General features: G+C 49.6%; 1 protein-coding gene across 2 annotated transcripts; it reads right to left on the reverse strand.

The window, feature by feature from the left end:
• Positions 1 to 320: 320 nt before the first annotated feature.
• Positions 321 to 21860, reverse strand: LOC149852472 (protein PML-like). Of its 2 annotated transcripts, none has more exons than XM_090028442.1 (8): positions 21523 to 21860; positions 17816 to 18302; positions 14395 to 14975; positions 13471 to 13532; positions 10547 to 10630; positions 9128 to 9398; positions 6525 to 6577; positions 321 to 2705 (listed from the first exon to the last, which is right to left on the reverse strand). In XM_090028442.1, the coding sequence occupies exons 2-8, from the start codon at positions 18295 to 18297 to the stop codon at positions 2694 to 2696; spliced, it is 1545 nt and encodes a 514-aa protein (XP_089884568.1). In that variant the 5' UTR covers positions 18298 to 18302; positions 21523 to 21860; the 3' UTR covers positions 321 to 2693. The 2 variants fall into 2 exon arrangements, with proteins under 2 accessions (XP_089884568.1, XP_089884567.1); XM_090028441.1 differs by having other exon boundaries at positions 321 to 2468; positions 21523 to 21853.
• Positions 21861 to 22166: the final 306 nt, after the last annotated feature.

Here is a 22166-nt window from a genome sequence, read left to right on the forward strand (position 1 = left end):
ACCACCTATGGAAGAGAAGAGAGGGTATGTGACCACCTCCAGGTAGGGAAACAGAGACTGAAAGGTGAAGCAAGTTCATAACAGAGCCAGGAGAGTTCGCATGTGACCCCATGGTCATTTTATGTGGCCTTGAAAAGAATATGCCAGCAAGTGTGAGGTCTCCCTAGGAAGAAACAGCATTAGAAGCAGAAGTGATGTAAGCACCTTGACTTTTTTGCACCAGTTCCTTGACTGGACTGAATCTAGGTCATTCTTAGCTTCAGTCCAGCCCAGGAAGGCAGAGATGGCAAAGAATGAGAAAGGAAGCATTCCCGTTTTTATTTTGGAAATATTTTTATTGGAAATTAATGAACATCATATATGCCTGCATCATTATCCCATACAAAAATGCCATTTTACATCTGTCACTCTCCAATCTCATCCCCTCAGCCTTCCCCTATAAAAATGGTTCTCTTCAACCCATCTATTTAATATTGGCAGGAGATGAACTTAGAAACAAAAGCTGATTTAGTTCCCAAAATCAGCCACGAATCCTTTCCCAGACTTGTATGGAATCTTATCTACATTTCTGCTATTATAATTTCTGCAAATTAAAAAGATAAAATGTGGTCCTTTGCTTTAAAGAGAGGCCTTGTTATCATAGGTTCTACATAATTGCTGGTGCTGATTTAAAAAGTTACATAGAAACTTATATTTCTAAAGATAATATGTCCAAGGGTCTGTTCCAACGCTTCTCAAAGTCAATGGAAAGACTCCTACTGACCCCCACTTCGGATTACATGGGTGCAGACGCACATCAGGATTACCGTAGTGTAATTTATCCTGAATTTTAGTGCAGAGTAAATTTATTCCATGGTAAAGAGCAAACACACAACTACCTCCCTAAACCTGTCAGCCCACAGTAGGGGCTATTATGGCTTGCATTGGTTGTCCCAAGATTAAATAGGCTAGGAGACTAGACACACACTCTGTTTTTTTAGAGTAAAGAGAGGAATGACGTAGATCAGTGTAAAGATGGGTGTCATTTGTCTGCTCTACTTTTATTTACTACAGAGTAAAGCCTCTTTACTATGTAATAATATGGTGTGAGTCTGCACCCCAAATTTAGCTCATTTAATTTCAAACATCCTTGACTGGTGACATTTAAGGGCATACAAGGCCATTTTTGCTACCAGTGTTTGGCATATGCTGTAGTCTTCTCTTGGGGGAACATCTACAGCAAATTCAGTGGGTGCCTGACACTGAAAGCCTTAATGGAAATCTCTGTAGATTGGGTGGGGGGGGGCAAAATGCAGCCCATGGGCTGGATCTGGCCCACCAGGCCATTCTATCTGGCCTGCAGGGCCCCTAAAAAATTTAGAAAATGAATATTTATCTGCTCCTGGCTGCCTGTCAAAGATGACAGGAGCCAGGGGCAGTAGGACCCAGGGGAAGCCGGCAGCAAAACGCAGCAGCTCATGAGCAAGAGGCTTCTAGCCTGGGGCCCTGGGACTGTTCCCGCCTCCCTCCACCAGACAGAGAAATTCAGATAAGGACAGTGGGGAGGCAGGGGAGGACCATGGACAATTTTCCCAGGCCTTGGGGCTGGGCTGGGCCAGATCCTGCCGAGTCCTGTGGTCATGCCCATGCAGCTAGGAACCATGTGGTGCTGGAGTGTAGTGGCGGTGGGCAGGAAAGTAGTGAAAGCAGCATCAGGCAGGGGAGGCGGCGTGGGGGACAGTGGCAGAGAGTGGGTGTGTGGGAGCACAGTGACAGTTGGGTGGGAGGACGGGACTTGTACCAGTGTCCTGGGGCCAGACTAGCAGGGGCTCTATGGAGCTGGGCTAGGCTGTACCAGCAGAGAAAGTGGGGACACACACCCACTCCCCATACACCCAGAGCCCCCCACAAACTTATACCCACCTCCCCATGCCCCCCCACCACACAATATACAAAAGCCAGACTACATTTTAAGCTATTGTGCAATTACCTCTATGTGCACTATACAAACACATGTAAATCAGGACAAAAATGTTTTTTGAAATCAAATTAATGACTGTCACAGATGTTCAATTTTTAGAATATAACTTGGTATTTTTCTGGTTCCAAGACGGCACAACCTCTTGCTGAAATCAGTATTTCTGGGGGCAAAGGTTAGGTGTTAGGAGGCAGGACTGCCAGTTACAAGATGGCAAGCAGGGGCAGGGCACCTGTCAAGGGGTAGAGCTACCCATGTGGCCCTTGCCAGCTTGCCAAAACTTGGTAAGTGGCCCTCCAGCCAAAACAACTGCCTGCCCCTGCTGTAGATGTAACAACTTTAACTCAGATGTTTTATCAGTTTCTTGACAGGAAGCTACTGAGTCTGCTGATGCAGCAGAAGTGTTACGTTCGTTCAACTGGAGATGCTTGTCTCTTGGTGATTATGGGCTCTTTTTATTCTCCAATGACCGGGCGGTATGAGTAACAGGGCTGTTATAGTCAGAGGTGTCCTTAAAAATGAGTAAGAGAAAAGGAAAAGTCTAAAATACACATGCAAATCTCCCAGCTTCAAATAATCATAAGTTCAAACTGTATGCAGGGTTTGCCTTCAAACGGATCCTGTGGGGTTTTTTTTTAAGTCTATGAGAGCTAAGGAATGCAGCAAGTTTGAAGTTCCTGGCTTTAGCTCCTTTCTCACGTCTCTTGGTACAGCTCAAGAGTGCATTGAAACCAGTTCAACTGTATACCTGCATAAAATTAAAGGAAGGCAAAAAATAACTGGACCAGCTCACTTGAATCAGACTGAATGAGCTGAGGACAAAATTTCAGATTGCAGCGAACAGGGACTAATGTATTTCCCCCACATTTTCCAAAATACCTGAGCTGCTCAAGTGCATTTCCTCACACGATTAATCTCTGACCCAAGAATACAAATCCCAGTCTGAATTTGCCTGTGTAAATCACAATCAACGGAAACCACTAGTTAGAAATCAAGTTTGCCGAAAATAGATACAACCAGTAACCACAGCAATGCATGGCTTTATGGCAACTTGGTGTTGAAATACAGCTGCTATTTATGTGAAGCTTAAAGAACCTAACTGAGGATCATGCATGCCAGATATTTTCTACTACTTAATTATTATATTAGCACCACTAAGAAATAATTTTAGTGGTACGATTTGATGGGAATGCTGTAACAAGGGGCATGGGCTACAAGAAAAATTCCATTTGGGGGGGCACCAGAGGGAGTCAGTCTTGTCTGGCTGGATATGATTGTATTTTCATTTGAGGCTAGGATTAGGGCCAAGCTCCACAAGGTGTCCTGCCTGGCTTTGTGAGGGAGCTTGGTTCCTAATCCTTCCTGCTCTCTCTGGAAAGCCCAAGCAAGATGCAATGTTTGGATGTGACTCTGGAGCTGAGGCTTTCGTTGGGAGCTGGGCTGAGTGTTGCCTGCAGGTCAGGGCAAGACAGCACCAACAAAGGGTCAATTAATCCCCCAGGGTGGGGAATATTTGTACAGATTGATCTGAAAGGACCCTTTCAGGAATGCCACCTGCCAAGCTTTGTTTTGTTGTGGGGTTTAGGATGAATCTGAAAAGGACTAGTGGGCAAACCACCTGTGAGGAAAAAAAAAAGACTGAAACAGCTGCAGACATTAATGAAACCACAGGTGCAGGTTCTCCATTTCCTCAGGTAGTCAGACACACATGACATGAATGGGCCCTGCAAAAATGCAGTCCCTCCATATCATGCCTTGCATAGCTGTGAGCAACTATGTAAGGTGCAGTGGAGAACTGGGCACTTTTCGGCACGATGGCTGGAGGAAGGGCCGTGAGCTGGGAGAACTGAAAGGTTTGTTGACAACCTGTGCTGCCCCACAGAATGAGGAGGATGACTAGATCCTTAGTAACAAGGGGCAGTTGGCAAAGACCCAGCACAGTCATCACAAGTGTGGGGCTTTTCTGTCATGAAGCTACACAATAGATGTTAAGTGCAAGACCTGATGTAGCTGAGGAGGGGAAGAAGACAGGGGGCTACATTTATATTTCAAAGTAAAACCTGTAAGGGGCAAGAGACTGGAATACCCAAGAAGAGGCAAGCGAGGTTCTTCGGGTAGATGCGGTATCTTTTATTAGACTAACCGAGTAGTTGGAAAAAAGTTCTTAGCAAGCTTTTGGGCGTAGTCACCCTTCATCAGGCATAGAGGCAAGAGACAGAGATGATGAGAGACATGGGATACACGTTGGATGCAAGAAGAAGAGTCGCGGGGACTGTGAGTGCTTGATCCATGGGGGGGGTGCTTGAAACGTGGGGAAACTGCGTGTGCTCAACCACCTGGATGACAGTGACTATTGCCTGCTGAAATTTACCATCCAGCGCAAGGTGGCGAAGGCCTGCAGCAAGGCAGCAGCCCTGGACTTCAGGAGGGCAGATTTCAATGAGGTAAGGAGAAGAGTCGGGGAGACGCTGAGGTCCTGGAGGGGAGGGGAGATGGGTGTCCAAGAAAAGTGGTCGTTTCTTAAGGAGATGATCCTCCAAGCCCAAAGAGGTAATCCCTACATGGATCAAAGGGGGCGAGAGGGCGCAAAGGCTGAAGACTCTGGGAGGCAGGATACTTGCTGACTGTAGTGCCACACAGACTTGAATGGTTGAGCTCTGCTCGGCTGATAGGATTCAGAATTAATTTGGCTGACTTGGCCTGAGACACCACAATTCAAGGAAAAGAAAAATCCCTCCAGAAAGACTTTCTAAATACCTAGCTACAAGAAGACACTCTGTCCTCAGGATTACCTAAGATCTCTGCAAGGCTTTCTGTTGTCTCTTTGGCTTATTAAGTTGCATTTTAAGTTAGCCTAAGTTGTATGTGCTGTCACTGGGTCTTACTGGGCTGTGCCTTAACTTTGGTGGAGTTCTTCTATTGTTCTTTGTTGCATACTTGAAGTTGCAAAGTGCTGTGCTCAATAAATGCTCTCTACAGAGAACAGACTATTCTTGTTCAAGCACTTATAAATTCAGTACTGCTGCCTCAAGTGTAATATTAAGTCTGGTAGCAGGGTGAGGAGGGAATCTGCACTCTTCATCCTATACGCATAGTCAATGAAGAGGACATGTTTGAGAAGTGAGGGCACCTGGAGCCAAACATTTATTTGGGTGCCTCCATTGGCTTTCGTGGGGTTACACCACTACCTGGCATTTATATCACTACCTGGCATTTGTTACACTGAGCAAAGAGGTCATGAAAACTGGTCCTCAGCATTCAGTCTGTTTGTGGCTGGTCCCTACCTGAGCTCAGCCTCCTTGAGGTCTAATTTGGTGGGGCAGGGGTGTGATCAATTCAGCTGAAAGGGGAATCAGACTGGGGTTCTCTGGTACCTTGTCGTTGGGCACAGGGGTGAAGTGCCTTGGCTGGTCACCTAGTCTGACTCTCAACACAACAGCGCTTTGTGGCCTTTAATTCTATGCAATAAATTTTGGCCCCAGTTGAGTCCATGGCTTTATAGCACCTGTAACTGTTATCTAGCACCATCTCTACAGGGTTTTATAAGGGAGGTCAGGGTCATTAGACTCAGGTTCTGGCATTGTGTTTGGGCGGGCTGCACCCTGCTTGCCTGTCACTTGATGTAGTCAACAGCTCTCTGTTCCTACTCTGTGCACAAGTACCTGAGAGGGGCTTTCCAAGAGTATACCAGACTCTTACATAGCGCTTTTCTCCATAGACCTTAGGCATTGTGCAAAGGAGGTCGGTATCCTTATCTACATGCTGAGGTGTGGGGGTGAAGTGGCTTGCCCATGGCCACCCAGCAGGCTGCTGGAGATTAAACCCAGGGCTTTGGGGTCTTAGTCCAGTGCCCTACTCACTGCCTCAGAAACAGCCCTCCCAAGCACCTCATGCCATCAGCTATGGGGTGTCACACACTCGAAAAGTGAGAAGGTGTGGCCAGATCACATCTTTCCCTTGGAGGGAAAATCCACAATCAACTTCGTTTTAGCAACGCTCTTATCCAGTCAGGTAGAAGCTGAGGACCTGTCTTTGCTACTGTTACAGGCAAGAGCCACCCACCCCCCGACTGTGATGCAGCATAAACTGCCATAGTGCCTGAAAGAAAAGAGAGGGCAGATGATGAGGCATCTGGCCAGACAGGCTTTAGAGAAAGATCCCAGCAGATTCCTGTAGTTGATATCTGAGCATGAGATCCAGGGAGAGGAATCAACAGATAAAGCCTTGGAATCCATGTTAGTGTTGGAAGAGGGTCGGGCATGCCTGATGGCTGCTGTCTAACTAAAGGTGTCTGGAAATGCATGTAGATGCTAGATGAGTATGAAGCACCGGGATGCACCAAAACTTCAGTGCATCACCTTAGAGCCTTCGCTGAACTAAGCAGGGAGAACAAACATGCTCAGTGCAGCACTGGAGAGGTGGAAGACACCTATCCAACTGTGCCTGCCTTGGCATTTGTTATACTGACTGCACAAGAGTTGGTTGATGTTCACCAGCTCTATTTGTCTGGCTCATTTTGGCACCACAAGCCTGCTCACCGAGGAGGGCAGACTGCCACTACACTCACCACTGTGTCGTCATCAGTGTCTTCAGAGCTGCTTATGATGATGCTGGCTCCTTCTGCCAAAAAAGAGAGAGATTCAAGCGCCCATCTGAACAGATGCAGTGCATGACAGTTACCAAGGCCTTGTAAAGGGAGTGTGGGAGGGCAGGCAGAAAAAACTGACAAAGCGCTTAGGTACCTCCCTGCCCACCCAGCACTTAGCAGTGGGAGAGGATCACTCTGACAGTCAAGGCCTGTGAACTGCCTGAGGGGGGGGGTGCTCAACCTCTGGCCTGTGGGTCAAGTGTGGCCTGCAGTGCCTTGGAGTGACCCGTGGGGCTCCCCTGGGGTTGGGAAATTTGGCATTGGGGGAGCAGTAGCAGTTAATACTGCCACCCCTCCCCACAGCTGAAATGCCAAGGCCTGCATGGTGGGTCAGAGCTGGGCCACTACCCTCTCCCTACACAGCCAGATCAGGGCCAGGCCATGCCCCATTCCTTCTGTGCAGATGGTCTGGGCTAACCCATGCTCCCTTTCTCCCTCCTCACAGATCTAGACTACACCCTTTCCCTCCCACCCTGCCAGGCTGGGGCCAGGCTATGCCCCCTTTCCCCACACCGCCAGACTGAGACAAAGCTGCCCCCTGCCCCAAGCTGCACAGCCAGATGGGGCCCTGCTGCACCTGCCCCAGATGCTGGATTGGGTCCACTGAGTGGATTCAGCCCATGGAAGGACTAGGCATTGCCCAGCCAGTCTTCTGGAAGAAAAGGTTGAGCACCACTGCCCTAGAGCTCCCTACAGCTTTCCCAGAGAGGCAATTTCCTGTATTGCCATTCATGCTGACTTTCATGTGCAGCCTGAGCAGAGCCCCTTTCTAATTCCTGTGCTGATCTCAAGGTCCCAATCTGCTAGGATATATCAGGAAAGCATGTCAGTCAGCCTGGGAGTTTCCATCTCCCATTGGATTGCTTTCCTCACTCCTAGTTATACTCCTGAGACCTCCCTCTTGGAAGAACATGGTTCAGGTGTGTCGTGGAATTGCCGTCTAGGTGGACTATGCACATTTAGACCCTTCTGTCTTTGTGCCAATCAACACTTTCCACTCTTTTACTTTCAGTTGCTGTTCTCTGAACATCTAGTTCATCCAGAATTGGGCCTGTGCTTTGTCCATCTGTGGTTTTAGTCAGAAAATCTGGACTCTTAAATGTTTTTGGCAGACCAGTGATTCTTGACTTGAGATCCTGATTTCTTGGGAAAAGAGATCAGGATGGGGAGTGGGGTTGGGTCTTTTCTTTATGGCCAGATGGGAGAGGGCTCCTAACCTCCAGGAAGGGGAAAGACAGCCAAAACTCTTTCTTCTCTTGTGATTTTGGATATGCTGTGAAGGAGCCAGTTGGCCTGCACTGGCTTGAAAAAAATCTCTTATGGAAACTTGTAGCAAGGTATTTGAATTTGCCCAGGCAAGCTCCTAAATTAATCTGATTATTTTTTATTTGGCTGCTCTGACTCCCCGGGAATGAACTTCTTTTGATTAGGGCATGAGATGTCTGGTCTGCACACATGCAAGGAGTTATTCCAAGAACCCTGCAGATCGGTCAGATATGTGACCCAGTATCTGTATGCATAGTATACAGGTGTGTGTGTGTGGGTGTGCATACACATCTCAGTCAACCTTGGCACTAAAATCTCTTTGTAGAACTGCAAACCTGCCCTCCCCCATCTGCATCCAAGGCTTGTTCTGCTCCTGCTGTGACTTTGCTGGAAGTCTTCCCAAGCTAAACCAGGAGCATGATCACATCACTGACCTTCACCAGATCCCCATGGGTTTCAGGATTCATTGTCTCTCCTGTGACTCTCTAGATTCATAGAGCCTTGTGTTTCATGTGCTTCCTTTCTTCCCACTGCCTTGCTCTTTGAACCACCCATCTCCTCCCTCCTTCTGCCACCTGGAAAAGGCCTCCTTCCTCTGACACTCTACCTTTGCCTTTGAAAATGCATCTCTTCTCCTTTGCCTCTGTCTTTCATCAAGCCATAATCTTTAAGCCCATGAGCTGTCCCCTTCTGATGGAATCCTATGGTTGGGATGGATCTCAAGGTTCATCCAATCCATCCTCTGCCCAGAGGCATGGCTTGCTGTATTCTAGCAGGCAATTTACTTGGATGCTTCTATACCCAACAAAGTTGAAGTGTATGATGGAAATTCTTGGGAGAACGCACTTTGAGCGTCTCCCAGAGGTCCTCTGCACAGCACCTGCCTGCGTGGTCCATTAAAGATCTTTGAAATCTATAGAGAGCCATAACAGACTAAATGAATCTTGAAACCCATGGGTATGTGTCACTAACTCAATGTCTTGGGAAGGGCTGGTGGGCAAGTGGATCTCTCTTGCTGTTTGTTTTCTTAGATGTAAAAGGTTCGATTGCAGGGTGGCCCGTGTCTGTGCTTTCCTTGTTCCACACTGATAGAGTACTTTGGCATCACATGCTTACACAGTAGTCCAAGGCAAGGAGGAATAACGACTCCCAAAACAGGAACCTCAGTGGTGATGTCTTGTTGGCTGGACCAAGGATCTATGGTTTCAGAAATCCCTACAGCTCACCCTGTAACACTCCAGGTCATCCTGACCTACCTTGATCTCCTGGCTCTGAGTACGCATGTTCCAAGTAAGTGGGGAAGCCATCTATTTTTGTTGTGCTTCTTTCTTTGCGGTTTCCCTTTGGGGTTGAGGAGCTAGGGCCCGGTGTGGGGTCCCCTTCTGGAAAATCTTGGTCGTGCTTGCTTGGCGGTGACTCCAGCCACTTGTCCTCGGACTCCAACTTCAGTACCTTGGGAGAAGAGGTCTGACTATCCTTTTCAACCTGGTTTGTTTTCCTCTTCCCTGGTGAGGTAATGGAAGGGACCTGGAGAGCAATGCAAATAAGTGATGGGGGAAGGAATTCCTGCCCACAGAACACTGTACTGATGTCTGATAGTGTCCAGGGGCTGTAGGTTAGGTTTGGGGCCTGTTAACACTCAGACCTTAGTTTTTTGGGGTTTTTTTCTAGTTCCTGGGCACCAGGGTAAAGTTAAAGGGCTGGCTGTGACTAGCAGCTGCAGAACCCTTCCCACACTATTCTCCAGCTACCAGAGATTTCCAGGTGTTGCCTACAGAGGGTGAGGGAGCAGAGAGGTGCATGGAGGGAGTGAAGGTAGCAATCACTACCCTCCCCCACAGGAGCTAGCAGTGCTGTCCGCGTGTGAAGGGCAAGGGAAGAGTAAACTGCACTTTTTAAAAAGACTTCCCCACCCAAGACAGACCCAAGGGAGCTGCTATGATGAATCTCTGTATCATCCCCTCCTGGGAGGTCTTGCTATAGCTGGGAAGTGTCCCCACTACCCACAACTCAAGAGTTGCCCAAAGCGTGGCCTGGCTTTGTGTGGTCAGAATGCAGCCTGGGCTGCAGAATACTGCCAAGAGTCCAAGCTCTCCACAGCAGGGGCTGTCTCTCTCTTTGGTGTTTTACTCAGCATCTACCCTTTGGGAAGACCCTGAAGACCCTGCCTCTACTGGGGAGGGCATCCTCATTCTCCAGGCCTTTTCAGCGTCTTTGCTATGACTGCTGGAGGGACCATGGAGCTGGGGGCTTAGCTATATGGATGCTTGGTCTCTAGCAGTTTCTCTGTAGTTTCCCCTTGGGGTTGAGGAGCTAGGCCCCGGCGTGGGGTCCCATTCTGGCAACACTGCTAGTTGGGTAGCATCCAAGTGACCCACAATCAAGACCAGGGCCCAAATGCACTGGGTACTACTCAGACAATTTATATGATTGCTGGGGAAGTGAATTCTATCTGAGCAGGCAAAGCCCTGTAAATGGAGGGACCAACCACATAGCTGCAGTGAGCTAGTATGATTTGGGCTTCACGGTGGGAACTTCATGCTACCTTTTGGTCCATTTGTACTGCAGGCCGATGGCCTCCTTCCCACTAGTACGATAGGGGCAGGGGCAGAGGCAGGGAGGGTAAATGGTTAGACAGAGCAACAGAGAGGAGCAGCTTAAAACAGGAAACTCACCACTCCGGTCTGTGGCTCCCCGAGCGTGATGGTGAACAAGGGCAATGCAACTGCCTGAGTCCTGGGTTGGATGAATGCTTCTTTCTAGAAAGAGAGTAAAAAGTCTTGAAAACCAGTCCCCAGCATTCATTCTGCTTGTGACTAGTTCCTACCTAGGCTCAGCCTCCTTGAGGCCTAACCTGGTGGGGCAGCGGGGTGATAGATTCAGTTCAAAAGGGAACTGGACAGGGAGTCTCTGGTACCTTGTCGCTGGGCACAGGGGTGAAGTTCCTTGGCTGGTCACCTAGTTTGACTCTCAACACAACAGCGCTTTGTGGCCTTTAATTCTATGCAGCTATAAATGGCAGCAATAAACTTTGGCCCCAGTTGAGCCCATGGCTTTATAGCACCTGTAGCACGTGTAACTGTTATCTAGCACCTCTCTCCACAGGGCTTTATAAGGGAGGTCAGGGTCACTAGACTTATTTTACAGTAGGAAAACAGTAATTGAGCTAAGAGGAAGTGACTTCCCAATGTAGCTTAGCAGGCCAGCACCAGTAATATATGACTCAGCTCTTCTAAGTCCTAGTCCAGGGCTCTATTCACCAAACCATACAGCCTCCCATTTCTCTGCAATACGCAGGGGGCAGGATTTTGCTGTATGAATAACCCATCTAATCATAGGGGTTGTTCTTAGTTGCTTCTGTAGTGCCACAGATAGGGCCCCAGTGCTTTGCAAAGCATGGAGCCAGCTGTGGCTTCAGTCCTAAGGTGGCTACAGTACCCTTAGAAGATATATCAGGTGAAATAGTGGCTGATCAGTGAATGGGACTGGGTAAGAGGACTATGTTGCAAGAAGCAATGTGAAAGAGGAAAGGGGAAGTTCATGGCAGGTGGGGAAGTTGTTCCATATGAAAACAGCAGCTTGAAAAGGAATGCCAAGGACTGCAGAAGGAGACAAAAGGAGCAGGATGGTGAGAGAAACATTGTGCTATTGTTCCAGATGTTTGCGGTTTTGTGTGCAGAACCTAGGGTGCCTGTACACATCACAGGGCTTAATCCTCATTAAATTAAATAGGTTTATAAAATTTAAACTTGTTTATTTTGGAGCACTGCACAAGAGTTTGTGTGTACTAGGTTTTTGAATGAATTAAGCCTGGTCCCTGGCTGACACTGCAGGAGAGCAGGACAGTCTCGTGCTGCCCACCCCCCAGGCGTGAAGCCCCCCCACCCTGTGCCCTGCCACGCAGCTGCAGGAGCAGGGAGCAAATGGCATAAGAAAAAAAAAGTAAAAGCAATTTGAAAATGGCAGCAAATTGAAGATGTGAACTACAAAAAGTTGCAGCACCACTTGGTGGACAAAGGGCCTCATTACACATCTTTGAGTGCTCTTGTGATGGCATACAACAAATCCATGGACACGATGCTTCAATTCCCAGCAAGCCAAACTAAAGTACATCCAAGGAGTTTTAGTTTAATGCAGCAGAAAGACATTTAAAGTGCATAGAAATCCCGCTCGGGCAAACAGTCGCACCACTCCAGCACAAGAAAGGGCAAAAAACGTGGCATGTACAAGCAGCCCTGAGCTTTAAGTTCAGGGAGATAATGTTCTACTCATTATAGTCATGCATAAAATCTTCCAGAGATAAATGATGTGGGCTGCCTGAGTGTGCAAGCAGCCTGAAACAACAACTCTGAGAGGTCTAAACTGCGGCATTTATCTCAGTGGGATATTAACTCTGAAACCTACTAATGATATATTGACTGTAAGTATGCTACATGATCCCCTGCTGAGCAGAGCCCAAAAGCAGCAGCTTGGTAATGGAGTTAAGGTCTAGTGAGGAGTGTCTGAGATATATATCTTGTTCGTCTCCCTCTGCCTTCAGAGAGATATAAAGATCTCTCTCTCTTTCTTTTCTCTCTGCTCCTCACTAGACCGTAACTCCATTACCAACCTGCTTCACATATACAGCACACATGCCATTACTTTTTATTATTCCTTCCTGGTCCCTACCTAGGAAGAGACTAGGGCTCAGGGCAAGGCAGAAGCAGAGCTGTGTGGGGCACTGAACTGGAAGTCAGTGGACTGATCCCATGGAGGGGGATCACAAAGAACAACAGAGAAACTGGCAGGGGAAGGAGTGAAAGTTACTGAAGGCAGAGGGGAATGTGCAACATAAAGAAAGGGGAGTAGCTGGAGAACTAGTGGTTCTGTGCAGGCAAGGGACCCCCCTGTAATCATTTACACTAGTGTCAAGCAGGAGCTTGGCCCCTAAGCAGAGTTAAGAGGGTTTCATACCTATCAGGGATTAGTGCCAGGGCAGGGCAGCGGAGAATCCTACCCACCTGGGCTGCGGCACAGTGCACTGAATGGCCCACTCACCTCCCTGCTATCACCGGACAGGACACACGTGCCCATCCAGGCAGGACCAGGTGCCCTATGAGCTCCCTGCTCCCCTCAGCATTCCTCACCTTGTGTTAGGCCTGTGCGCTTGAGCACTGTGCCACGCAGCATCAGCCCCATAATTACCCCCAGCACCTGACTTGACAGATCCTTCCCGCCACAGCCGGCCTTAGGGGCGGGCGATATGGGCAACTGCTCAGTGCGTGTCTGTGTGTAAGGGGGGCGCCACAAACACGCACATGCACACAGCAGCACGGTGCCCCTGTCCTGCTCTGGGCGATCCCCACCCTAGGCAGGAGGAGCCCAACCCACCACCAGCTGTTGCTCGGGCGTAGCCAGGCAGGGCAGGGCAGTACAGGTGGCCCTGCCCTCCCGCCAGACAGTGCCCCCGTGCCCCTGCCCACCTGCCTCTGCTTGCAACAGTGCTGCTGACCTGGTGGGGGGTACATCAAAATACAAGTTTGTCTAGGAAGCCATTTTCCCTCAGACTGGCTCTTCCCCCCGACCCTTTTGATGGGCCACCAACTGGAAAGACTCTCACCGTGTTCTTAGCAGCAGTCATCGCTGTAGCTACAGCAGCCTGGGCACTGCGGGAGGCAGCATCTGCAAAGAAGCAGAAGCACTGAGCTTGGGGGCTATTCTCAGACACAGCCAGGAAAGCTCTCCCTGGTTGACGCCATCAGATTCTGTCCGAGCCATGCGAGAGACCTGGCTTGTTTTCATTCTGATTATTATCCAGCCAAAACCCTGGCTTTGGGCTTGGAAGGAGCCAAAGGGGTTTAGATGCCTGCTGAAGGAATCCAGCAAGCCAAACAACATCCATGAGCCTCAGATATCATTACAGTGCAGATCTAGAGGGGAGAAATGGGCTCAGGGTGGCATAGCCAGTGGGCCAAACTGATTCCTGGTGGAACTGGTATCAGTGGTGAATCTGTCCTAATGACTTCTGCCAGATCACAGAGGCTGCGTCTACACTGTGATGGCAGGGAGTTCAGTCTTGCCATCCCACCTACCTACTTTGCATACCTCAGTTCCTATGAGGACTTGCTGTGGGGTCCCTCTGGCCCCAGGCCTAGCTTTCTAGTAGGTTGGAAGGTCTCAAAGAGTGTTTTTTCACCTCACTCCCATGGAGCAGGAGTGGGTGTGTGGGGCTTATTGCCTTGGCCATGACACTGAGCTCTCTGCTGCTGTGAAGTAGACACCCCCAGTGTGATCCCCTGAGCTGCAGTGACTCAGGACTGGGCTCACCTCAAGGAGGTGGCCCCAGGTCCTCCAAGACGCACAAGGTCTGCTCAACCTTCTAGGTATATTCATTAGTCATTACCACGGCACAGCAAGCGTTCCAATGAGAGAGCCCTGTATTGTCCATCAGACATTGCATCAGGTCTTTATGCCCCTGCATGGCCCTACGCAACTGTCTAACCTAGCAGTAGCCATATGGCTTGGGTCTGAGGAAGCTGCTTACCTGGTTCCCCAGTCACTTGTTCAACCAGGGCCTGGAGTTCAGCTCTGCATTTAGAGAAGTCTCCAACCTGGATCTTGATCGCTGTTGTCACGGATGGCTGCTTCTGGAGGTCCTCCAGGGACTTCTTGATGAAGGGGTGCATGTCCATCACCTCTTGGTCTGATGCATAGAGGTGCATCTTCTGCACCAGCTGCTGGCCAGCCTCCATCTTCATGAGCATGGCTCTCATGTGCTGCAGCTTCCCCTCCAGGTCCTTGTGCCCCTCATGGTGCTGCTTCTCTGCCTTCTTCAACAGCTCCTCCCCCTTATCACGGATCAGTTTGACCATCTCCTCTACTTTCTTAAGGATCAGGTCCTGGGTTTCCTTCCACACCTGATCCATTTGGTCGGCTTTGCTCTGGAGACTGTTGTAGGCACTTTCATAGCAGTCCTTCTTTTGCTTCAGCTCTTCACTCACGCTCCCCAACTCTTCCTGCCTTCGCTGGATCTCCTTCTTGATATCACAGTAAAGCTTTGTGTGCTCATTATCCAGAAGTGCACAGGAGCAGCAAAGAGGTCTCTTGCAACCTTGGCAGTAGATGCTAATACAAACATGGCACAATTTAGGTCAGCAGGATCGGTGGTATCCTTTTCATAGTTTCATAGTTGTTAGGGGCTTGAAGGGACCTTACAGATCATTGGGCCCTGCCCCCCTGCACTTGGCCAGGAAAGACTGCTAGCATCAGATGACCCCAGCAAGATAGATGTCAAGATGCTTGACCACCTCTGGGGGGAACCTGTTCCAAACCCTTGGCCCTCGACTTGTAAAGTTTTTCCTTATGTCTAGCGTGAAGCGATCCTCAGGCAGCTTGTGCCCATTATTTCTTGTCCTCCCCTGGGGGGTCCTGGTGAACAGATGCTCTCCCAGGCCCTGATGTATACCCTTGATATACTTATAGGGTGCCATCAAATCCCCTCTGAGTCTTTTCTTCTCCAAGCTGAACAGTCCCACAGCCTCTCCACATATGACCTGGTCTCTAGGCCTCTAATAATGCACTTGTCCCTCCTCTGGACTCTCTCGAGCTTCTCCACATCATTTGCTCTACACCCAGTGGCTTGGGCTATCTATTGTGGTAGGGCATGGTTCCCATGACCTGCTAGTGAAAACACCCAGCTCCCATCCACCTGTGTTTTAACTCTGGTTCATTTGTGCCCTTGCTTGAAGTCACTGCTTTACCCACATGCAAAGAATGAGCTAGATGGAGAGAATCTCCAGTGCCTGCTCCATGCATGCTTCCTATCCACTGTAATCCCACTAGATCCTAATCTGAGCTACGCTGGTGCAACTGAGATCAGAATCCAACCCAGGGGGTGCGTCTACAAGTGATGCTACGTCGCTGTAACACTGCACTACAGCAAATTAGCATCCAGGGGTGTCTACACATGACCAGCAGCTACTTCATCATAGTGGTGCACTCCCCAATTATAGCGCACCGCTATGACAAAGTAGCTGCTAAAAATAACTGTGTGCCACGCAGCCGGTGTAGTACAGGTGGTTACTGTGCCATGCTTTAGCACTTCTAAAGGGAAGTACTAAAGCATGAAACAGTAACAATGTTGCTGTAGGGCAATGTGTAGATGTGTCTAGGATGAGTCTGAGTCCTTCTCTGTTGTCTGGGATGCAAACACATAAACCCTGAGTCATCATAGCAAATCTGAGTCATGCAGTGAAGAATGTGGGATTTTTGCTCCTTTTGCCTGGTCTTGTTTCTTTTGTTGCCCATAACTTTTCAATCTGAAGGCATCTTGCTGAATTCTGTACCTAAGAGCACCTATGATGCTACAGACCACAGAAGAAACACGGTTGGTGAAAGGGAAGAAACATAAACCCACTAGACAGTAACAGAGCTCTGAAATGAGAGAGGCAGTCCCTTCAATCTCCAGAGTTGCTGACCAAAGGTAGTAGTTTTAGAGGCAGGTAAGTCAGTCTCCAGTCAAATGTTCAATACTGGTTTTCTATAAAGGGTTGGATCACAGCCTGGTATGCAACATGTGCACAAGAAGAACTGTGAAACTACAGCAAAGGTGTTGATGAACAAGGATTCTGCCATAGTGGTTGAGAACATTTAGCTGTGGCCAAGTAAGTATGGTTTGGGGTGAAAGACCAGGATGCTCTTGGATAATTATATACTGTTTTGTGTACCCCCTTGTTTTGACCCATAAAGAACCTAGACTGCACGTACAAGCCTGCTACCTCCTCCAAACACAGCCTGATCTCAGCTGAAGCCATAAAATCCAGGCTTCTAGAGCCAGAAGGGTGTTATGTCAGGGTTGACTGGGTAGTTTTACTAAAAAGGTAGATTATGGATACATGCCGGATGGTTTGGATAGGGATGATCCTGCCTCAGACAGAGGATTGAAATAGATGATCTATGGAAGACTTTCCAGTCCCACTTCTAAGGGGTTCAGCCCCCCAGGGAAGAGGAAGTCATAGCACAGCCAGAGGTGGTAATTCTTGCCTGACCCCTATGGCAAAGGCAGAAGTGGGCAGAAACAGGGAATACCAGCCTGACTTTACAGATAGGAAGTCTTGGCACCGAGTATGGCTCACCTAGGGTCCCACAATAAGTCAGCGACAGAGCTGTGGTAACTTTAACATTCATCTGAATATGGACTAATCCTTCATTTATTTTCCCCACAAGCAAGCTTTCAAGTGACGTGGGCTTCCTAGGCCCAATTATTACAGTGTAATCTGGTGGCCATATTCTTGGTACAGAACTGAAGCAACTCCTCCTGGGCACATCTACATGAGACACTTACTGTGGAGCTGCCTAATTAATTAGCTCTGCAGTAAACATCTCTGCATCTACACATGTAGCTCTATTAGGCCTCAGGAACGTAATACACCCTGCCACAGGATAGTACTTGTGCATACAAGTACTAGCCTGCAGTAGAGTTTTTTCACGTGCAACTGCATGTGTAGATGCTGATGCGGCTGGCTAAGGCAGGAGACTGCTTCAGTGTGGGAAGCTGCCCGCTGGCTACCCCCACACTGACGCACCCTTGTGCCCCAGTCAGCCCCTCCACAGTACATTTTGCGGGGGGGAGGATCCCCAGGCTTGCAGGCTGACCCCCAGGAGCCCCATGCCAGCAGGGGCTCCTCCAACCAGGCTCAATGTGCTGCACTCCCAGTCATACGTGCATGTAGTGTGTCTGGAGCAATAAACTCCGGTGTGATAAGCACCAGAATTTATTGCAGTACATTAGTAGGCATGTGTAGATGCACCCGCTGAGGACACCAAGATACTCCGTCTGGTCCTGGATAGGGTATAAAGTCCTCTAGACACACAGTCCTGTCATTCAGCCTCAGAGCTCCCTCCTAATACCCTTCACTCAGCATGCTCAGAGGATAAGCTGAACACAGTTGGCTGTATGTTATTACCTTGTAATTTGGCTTTGATTCTTATGGGTGAGACTGGAACAGTAGAGGTTGCTGGACTGTCTCTCTTCTTCCAGGAACTGTGCAGCAGATCCTACCCTCACTTCACTCACCTTCTGGACCTCATGGCTGTTCTTCTTGAAGAACCACTGATGATTCTCAAAGCACTTACTGCAGAAAAACTCCTGGCACTCAGAACACCTGTACTCTGCTACTTCTTGGCAGCAGTCACAGACCAAGTCGATGCCTGTGACAATCTTCTTATAGGTGTTCAGCTTCCGCAGCAAGCTGGTGTACAGCAGGTTGTCCTGTTCTGGGATCCCACTGGCTTGTGAGATAGCAGCCTTGCAGATGGGGCATTGGCCAATGGGCTTGTTCTCTTGCAGACAGTCAGTGCACAAGGTGTGAAGGCACGAAAGGAGCTTGGGGTTTTTAGATTCTTTCCGGCATCCCTCACAGAGCAGAAACTGGAACTCTTCCTCCATCGTGGCTGGGACAGAGAGAGAGAGTGTCAGATGGGCAATTATAATAATTGTACACAGCAGATGTGTAATTACTCCTGAACTTTACATTTGCACCTGCTTACTGACATGTTGCAAACTTTTAGCTTGGGATCTCATGCATGCTGGCTTCCTGCAGGAGAGCATTGCCACCCTGTGCCAGTAGCTTCATGCCTTCCTTATTATGGGGTCTTACCTGAGTGACAGGAGTCTCATATTCATAGAATCACAGCGAAGTAAGGCTGGAAACAAACTGAGGAGGTCATCTAGTCCAACCCCCTGCTCATGATGGGATTATCTCTATCTAAACCATCCAAGACAAATGTGGCTATACACAGACCCCATTTTATCCTGGGGCAATTGTTCAGATGTCCATTCCCATGGTTCTGGGATAAACCCTAAAAAGTTCATGGGACAAGAAGCACTAATAGAGAGGATTGACATGTCGTCTTATGTTGATGTAGTAATGTGCAATGTTGCCGCATGGAGTGCTACAGTGACGTAGCAATCGCACAGGTCTACACATGATTGCCAGGTATGTTGCCATAGTGGTGCGCTCCCCTGCAGCATACACCGTGCACAAAGAGCAGTAACCACCCATATTGTGCCATGCTTTAGTACTTCGAAAAGGAATTACTAAAGCATGGTAACATGTAGACGCACCCATAGTTTATCCTGGGACATCATAGAGTACATCTGAACAGTTGTCCTTGGATTACATTATTGAATCAATGGCAGAAAAGTAGCAGTGCATTATTCAGCTGCTCGCAGAATCCTGATTAGAAGAGCAATGTGTATACATGCCAATCCTGGGATATTTGTGTTCTGGGATAAACACAGGCATTTGTTCCTGGACATGTTACACAACATCTGCTCCTAGCCTATATGTCTAAACTATCCATAAAACTGCATGAACAACCATCTCACACACTTACCAGGCACAGCACCCTAAAACACCAGGAATACTTTACCAGGTAGAGCAGGGGCATAGTTTCATAGTTTGTAGGGTTGGAAGGGACCTGAGCAGATCATCAAGTCTAACCCCCTGCCATGGCAGGAGAGTACTGGGGTCAAATGACCCCATCAAGGTGTTCATCCAGCCTCCTCTTAAAGACCCCCAGGGTAGGAGCCAGCACCACTTCTCCTGGAAGTTGGTTCCAGATCCTAGCCGCCCTGACCGTGCAGTAGTGCCTCCTGATGTCTAGCCTGAATCTACTCTCAGTCAACTTATGGCTGTTGTTCCTTGTTACCCCAGTAGTGCTTGGGGGAACAGGGACTCTCCACTGCCTGCTGGTCTCCCTTGGCCAGCTTATAGATGGCCACCAGGCCCCGCCTCAGCCTTCTCTTGTGGAGGCTGAACAGGTTCAGGTCCTGTAGCCTCTCCTTGTAGGGCCTACCCTGCTGCCCCCTGATCATGCGAGTGGCCTCCTCTGGACCCTCTCCATGCTGTCCACATCACTCCTGAAGTGCGGCGCCCAGAACTGGACGCAGTACTCCAGCTGCGGCCTGACCAGTGCCGCATAGAGGGGGAAGATCCGCAGCACCCACATTTCTGTGAGGCTGAAGTTAGTTGCTTATTCCTGGTTCCTTTTTCAAAACTAATCTATGGAACTGGAAACCAGGAATAAAGAACCAGGAATAAGGACCTGGGAATAAAGAATCAACTTCAGCCTCATCAGGACCAAACCATGTATCAGGCCAGGCAAGCTCTGGTCAGAGATGTCCAGGGGCATCCACTGGCGCCACGCAGTCATGGTGTGCTGTGGCCAAATATAGGTTTCCATCTCTAATCCCAGCCCAAAACCAGTTCCTTAGTCAAGCCATTACACTTAGTACAGTGGCTTGGGGGGCTGTCAGTTGGCAGCCTGGCAAAGCCAAATTGCACTTTGGGCTGGGCAAAACTAAGGTCAGAGATGTCCAGGGGAGTGCCACAGAGGCAAAGCATGGGGTGGTCCAAACAGGATTTCCAGCCATAATCCAAGCCCAAAAAACAGTTCCTTATTCAAGTCGTTATACTTAGTACAGTGCGAATCGAGGGCTGTCAGTTGGCAGGCTGGCACAAAGAAACCGCGTATTGGGCCAGGCAAGACTCTGGTCAGGTATGTCCAGGAGAGTCCCCTGGTGCCACAGAGTCATGGTGTGGGGTGGCCAAGAAGCATTTCCATCTGTAATCTCAGCCCAAAAGCCAGTTCCTTATTCAAGCCGTTATATTTAGCATGGGGGCTGTCATCTGGCAGCCTGGCATGGCCTTGGGCTGGGTAAGACTGTGGTCAGGGTTCTTTGGGACAATCCCCTGGTGGCATCGACAGGAAGTCTGGGGTGGCTGAAGAAGTATTTTGTCCTATAATCCCATCCTAATATGACCTTCATTTAGGGCTCTGTACTTGAAGCCGGATATTGTTTCACATGTCATTAGCTATGCATATTTGCTAATTTAATATTGTCTCTCTTTAGGATGTGTAATGCGTCAATGACAAGCTTTCATTGGGCATGGATTAGCTTTGAAAAAGGCACCGGGAATAAGGAACAGGGAATATGCAACCAATGTCAGTCTCATACATTTCTAGGATCATCCCAAAGACAGGGCCCACTTGCCTCCTCTCCCCAGGTAAGAACCCGTTGCTAGAAATTTGGGGGCTTCTGTATCTCAGCATTTGCAAGCTTATCTTGCAGCCAGCTGGCATGGTATGTGGATGCTGTCTTGCAATGCCAGCGGATGCCATGTTGTCCCATTCTGGACAACACATGCCGTGTCCCCCCGCCCTACCTCTCAACCCTGGGTGTCTCATCTCTGTTTAGCTGGCAGATGATGACCCTGGGAAACAAATCCAGGTACTCCTCACTTAACGTCGTCCCGGTTGACGTTGTTTCATTATTATGTCACTGATCTATTAGAGAACACACTCATAAAGTCGCGCAATGTTCGGTCATAGTAGGCAGAGGTGACTGGTAGGGGGTGCACGTGCCCCCCCCCCCGACAGGGCCACCCCCACCAGCGGCCTCTGTGGGTCCAGGAGGCTCCAGTCGCTCATGCCAGTCGGTAACTACTGTGACACGCTTGGATTCGCTTACCATCATTTTGCTTAAAGGCGTTAGCAGGCACGTGTTACAGTAGGCACAGTTACCTTTTTCAAGAAGGTAACTGTGACGTTAAGCAAGCAGTGCCTGCACAGGAGCAACCAAAACAGCAGCCGAAGGCGCAGGGCCTACCTGAAAAGCAGCAGCTTTGCACGCTTCTACACCCCGGCTCCAGGGACCTGCTGGATTCTGTGGGAAGTATAAAGAGCTTTGTCTCTCCCCCCGACACCTTTCGGTCCCAGTTTCATTTTCTCTGCGGGAGGAGGAGCTGGAGGAAGTGTCCATTGTCGCGAGACCTGGGGGAGAGCAGGGGCGGGGTGCCGGCGCTGGGAGCAGGCCGGCCGCGCCCGTTTGCGTCGGCCCGCTGCGGCTCGTGCGGGGCCGGCGGCTCGTGCGGGGGGTGGGGGCGGCCGCGCGCTCAGCGCCGAGGCGAGCGGCCTCCCTTAGCCAGCCGGGATGGTTCAGGCCAGCGGGAAGCTGGGGGCGCGGTCCCGCCCCTGCCGGAAGTGGAGTCTGTGCTGCTCCACGTGGACGTTGGGGCCAGGCCGCTGGTGCGGGCGAGGGGGAGCCAGCGGTAGCTCGGAGAGGGGTGCTGGGCACAACTGCTGCCAGGGAGGGGGAAGGAGGCTTGAGACGGGGTGGCTGGAGGCAGAAACCCGAGCACGCCCCGTTTACAGGCTGTCCGCACCGTGCGGCTCTCGCCCCGGCGACCCGCTGCTCTTCCCGCCGGCGCTCGGGGCCCGGGGGGGCGGCTGCAGCCGCTGCCTCCCAGCCCG

The sequence above is a fragment of the Crocodylus siamensis genome, chromosome 15, assembly GCF_052110815.1.
Source record: "Crocodylus siamensis isolate JL-2025a chromosome 15, ASM5211081v1, whole genome shotgun sequence".
Classification (NCBI taxonomy): Eukaryota; Metazoa; Chordata; order Crocodylia; family Crocodylidae; genus Crocodylus; species Crocodylus siamensis.